Source organism: Belonocnema kinseyi, chromosome 4 (assembly GCF_010883055.1).
Source record: "Belonocnema kinseyi isolate 2016_QV_RU_SX_M_011 chromosome 4, B_treatae_v1, whole genome shotgun sequence".
Taxonomy (NCBI): Eukaryota; Metazoa; Arthropoda; class Insecta; order Hymenoptera; family Cynipidae; genus Belonocnema; species Belonocnema kinseyi.
Window position 1 is genome coordinate 31,996,163 of NC_046660.1, and position 4,560 is coordinate 32,000,722.

At 30.7% G+C, this 4,560-nt stretch overlaps 1 protein-coding gene across 1 annotated transcript in view; it reads right to left on the reverse strand.

Annotated features, from left to right (window-relative positions):
* The window catches only part of LOC117171484, a 477,779-nt gene that overhangs the window by 174,757 nt on the left and 298,462 nt on the right, over positions 1–4,560 (reverse strand). The window contains exon 2 of the mRNA XM_033358841.1: positions 1,192–1,394. Coding sequence (XP_033214732.1) covers positions 1,192–1,394 — 203 coding nt within the window. The remainder of the gene's footprint in view (positions 1–1,191; positions 1,395–4,560) is intronic.

The window sequence follows — 4,560 nt, forward strand, 5'->3', positions numbered from 1 at the left end:
ATTAAAATTCGAAAATTTTTTCTAAAGCCTCCAGGGGACTTCGTTTTCGCACGAAAAAATTTTATGTGCCCTTATTGCATCCGGACCCACAATTGTATAATTAGATCAATTTTATTGTATTATAACATTTTTAAACTGAAAAAACTGTTTTTTTTTTAAACTTTACTTACTATAAAGGCGCAAAGTATTTTTTTTATGAAATTCACTTTTGAATCAAATATGATTTGTTTAGTGGTTTTCCTTTTCTTCAGAACGCTTGTTTTAATAATTAATTGTTGAAGAAATATAAAGTGGCCCATAACAAAATAAGTTCTAGAAATCCATTTTATGAACTCAGAAGAATAACTGCGAATTTTGCCACATTTTAATAGTAACAACAACGTTGACAAAAATTGCATAGACTTAAAAGTCCCACCTAGACTACAGCGTCATTAAAATTCACTCTGGAACACGAAGGGATAAAAGCGCACCTTTAAGGGTATTAATACTAACCATAAAAATGTCAATTTTATAACTTTAAAAAGTCAAATTTTCGGAAACCTCGATAGCGACGTTTATTTTTTTTTTCAATATGGCAAAAATAGAGGATACTATCATCTTAGAAAGAAAAAAATTTTAAGTTCGAAGTTTTAGAAAAATAAAATAAGAGTTTCGTAGGCCACCCAAATATATAATCTCCTATTCATAGTTATTTAAATAATAATCTAATATACTTTGAAGAAATAGAAACTTACAGTCTTCCGTAATATTTTTATGTGAAAGGCGTTCACCTTAAGAGCTTGGAAACTTTAGAGTGATTACAAAGAGATGTTTCGAACTTTTGGAACGTCTTTAAGATATAAAGGCGTCCACCCAAACTTCAGAACCTTCATTTATAAAGGAATGTATATAAAGCTTTAAAGTTTATTACGAGAAGCAAATGAAAATGCTGTAAAAATAGAGGGATGTTTTACTCTCTATTAAGAAACTACACTTTTTCCCTTTTGCTTAAAAGCATATTTTTGTCCTCCCTTAATTCTTTTTCATTCTTTCATAAATTCTGTTTTCATTATCCATTACTTTGTTATTCTCTGAAACTTCGTTTTCAGATAAAATTTTCTAGGAAATGTAATTTTGTGCTGAAATCAAACATGGTTTCATCATAATTTAGATGAGTTTTTTGTGTGTTAAATGTTGCTTAAGTATACTCACATCGAGGTAGATCCCATTTAATGGAAAAGTCTGAATCCTCGGCTGCTGGTCTGGAACGTATCGAAAGAACTCGTGGTCGTCCTTGTACCATTTTACGGAGTAGAGAGTATCCCCTTTGGCGAGGCTCCACTCACATCTTAAATTTATCGATGTGCCAACATCAGCTTCCTTAGGCACTATGACATTCACTCTTATTTCCCCACCTGAAACAACAAGAAAATATTCTGCCTCAGTAATTTTTTAAATTATTAGGAATATCGATGGACTACGTAAATTTGAAAGTTTTCTTCAAAGAAGCTTTTATTCTTAGGCACAGGATTTTTTATTTGAAATTACAACGCGTAGAGAATGGGTTATCGAGGAGAACCATGTTTTTAGAACTTCTCTTTTTTAGTTAATTCATCGTAATTTCATATAAATATTAAATTAAATAAAACGGAAAAAGTTTATAGAAATTGGAAAAAATTTTCTCCTTTGGTTTTCAAATTTTGAAATAATATTTTCTTCGACTAATAATAAAATAAATATGAGGAAAATATAGCTGATGCAGCTTTTAAGATTTAGCTTTAAAGCAATGGTATTTAAAAAATCTTTATACTGCTGCGTGTCCAAGCGGACACCTGCAATTTTATTTTTGGCTGCGTCTAATCCCGAAAAATTAATAAAGCTGGGAAGGGGGATGGACTAATCATCCTGAAAATTCGGAGCGACAAGCGAAAGTTATAAAAAAGATTTGACTACTCATCCCAAATTTTCAGATGACGATACATTTCGCTTATTCTTAATTATAAAAGTTTAAAAGTTTAACTTTTTGTACTTCTTTTTTCTTTAAATATTTAAGAACTTTTAAGATTGAAAAAACTAAGTATCTAATTATTTTCTGCTGCGCTCACCGAATTTTGGTCAACCTAGTAGGGATTCGAATGAAATGCCAATTATTTCGATAAATTCCAAATAATTTGGCTAAACACTGAGCTCAGTTAAAACAAATTATCAAAATGTAATAAGGGACGAACACATCATTTTTAAAGTATGTGGTAACTATATTTTACACAGAAAGAGAGGAAGAAAAGCGTAAAGAAACTTTTTTAAAATTCCTTTTTGTTCCTTTCTACTCAATTTGCTTCGAATCCCTGGAACCTAGATCCAAATATTCATTTTGCCTATGCTACACATATCGAATACCTGAAGACTTTTTTTTCATTTTTTCTTTGTTTTAAAGAGGATTCTTCTTTGCAATTTGTAAATTCATCCGTCTGAATTGAAAACTTTTTTTTTAAATGAACAATTTTTTAATTAATTTTTGTTCGTTTGAAAATTACACAATTTGGTTGAAAATGTATCTTGGCAAGTAGAAAATTCAACTAATGGGTTAAAAGATAAAGAATTTTATTGATAATTCATCTGTTTCTTTCCGACACTCAACTGTTTACAACAGAATTTGCTTTTTTAACTTTAAAAAACGACTCTATCATTGAAAAGTATCATAATAAGTTTATTTAAAAGAATTTATTTCTCCATTACACCCTTTTTCGTGACAAAACACCCTATTTTCCCTATTTTGAGAGCATCTCGAGCTGTAATGCCGGCTAAAATATTATTTTTCATGTTTTGTGTTTTATTTTTGGCGCTGATCAAATAAACTTAAAAAGAAAATTTGATCCTAAGTTGGGGGGGGGGGCATGTTCGTACTGGGGACGCACAGTGGGGTGAAATCGGAAACCGAGGTTCAAAATTACATTTAGAACGAAATTATGCAACGACTTCAGATTTTTTGTCAAAAAATTTAAGATTAAATTTTGTAGAAAATGGTGAAAGTAGATTTTTTGTTTCTTTTGCTTATTTAATCTTTATTTTAATGCAAACAGCGAATGTCGATTTTTTTAACTTCATTTTTTATCCTCTACTTCTAGACACAAATTTTCTTATACTTTTCGTCCCTTGGATTTAATACACACGGGTATAAGAAAGATAAGCAATTGCTAACTTGCATTTGTTAACTGTTATAAACAAATTGCATTAACAAATATTCAACATTAGGGGTTCTTCGTCTTGAAAATATATTTTAGATCTGAAATCGTTCGCTTTCATCGATAAGATGATACGTGGACATCAAAATTTAAGATTAAATGTTATTTGTTTATTTTATTAACAAATTATATAAACAAATGCACATTTTGGCTGGTTTTAGGCCAAAAGAAACCGTTTTTTCTGCCGGCTTTGTTGAAATTATGTTGACAGTGATATTTTCGGAGAAATTTTTGGCCACCTATAATATATTTATTTATTTTATAATTTAATTATATAAACAAATGCACATTTTGGGCGTTTTTAAGCCATAAGTTCAGAAGAAAAAACGATTGTTTTTTCTTCTCAACTTGCTGAAACTATATTTTAAGTGATGTTTTATAAAGAAAAATTTGCCACTCATCAATATTCGTTTACTTTGTAAACAAATTATATAAACAAATGCAAATTTTCGGCGTTTATAACCGAAAGAGCATCATACGCGGAAACTGAGTTGGCATGCAACAAACAAGGATCTGATTCACAAGCTATTGATCTCATCTGATGCGTATTTAGCAAATTTGAGAGAAAAGTGGAAATATCTTCTACTTATTGTAATATATAGAAAGTACATTTGTTCATTTAAATTGCTTATAAATTTTATAAATTGTATTTTTCGGCGAGAGTTCATCTTTAAAAAATTGCCATAAACGGCTGAAAAACTGATGGTAATATAGCACTCTGACTCGTGAGAGGCAAGGGAACTCACGATAAAAAGCACCCTGGTTCTTCTTCTTATTGTAATACATCATATGGGGCATTATTCCTCAACTGCCCCAACTCAAAAAGTCATGTTTTTCGATTGTCTCTAAGTTCTGGGAATATGTTCGCCTACTCAACAGTAGTTAATCCACAAACTTATAGACCAGGATTACCAACCCTCCCCATGTGAGGGGGGGTTGAATTTTCAACCCCAATGCCTACAGGGGTAGTTTCAAACGCCTGTAACTTCCTTTCTAATTACGCGATTTAAAATTCTTATGAGGGTTTTGGAAAGTGCTTTTTACACGCTTTCATCCTATTTTATTATTTATAACAAAAAAAAGTGTTTAAACAATTTTTTCAATAAATCAATTGTTTATTTAACTTTTTTCGCAATTTAGGCATCTACAATTTTTTTTTAAATAGTCTCAAAAGAAAGCTTGACTTTTTTACTATGAAAAATGTCTAATAAGAAAATGGACAAATTCAAATTCATTTAGTTACAGAGCCGGTTGTAGAGGGAGTCCTCGCGCTCGCACTCGGGCGTTATGCGGCAGCATACCGCGGAACAGTTTTCAAATATGCCATTTTTTTGTATTA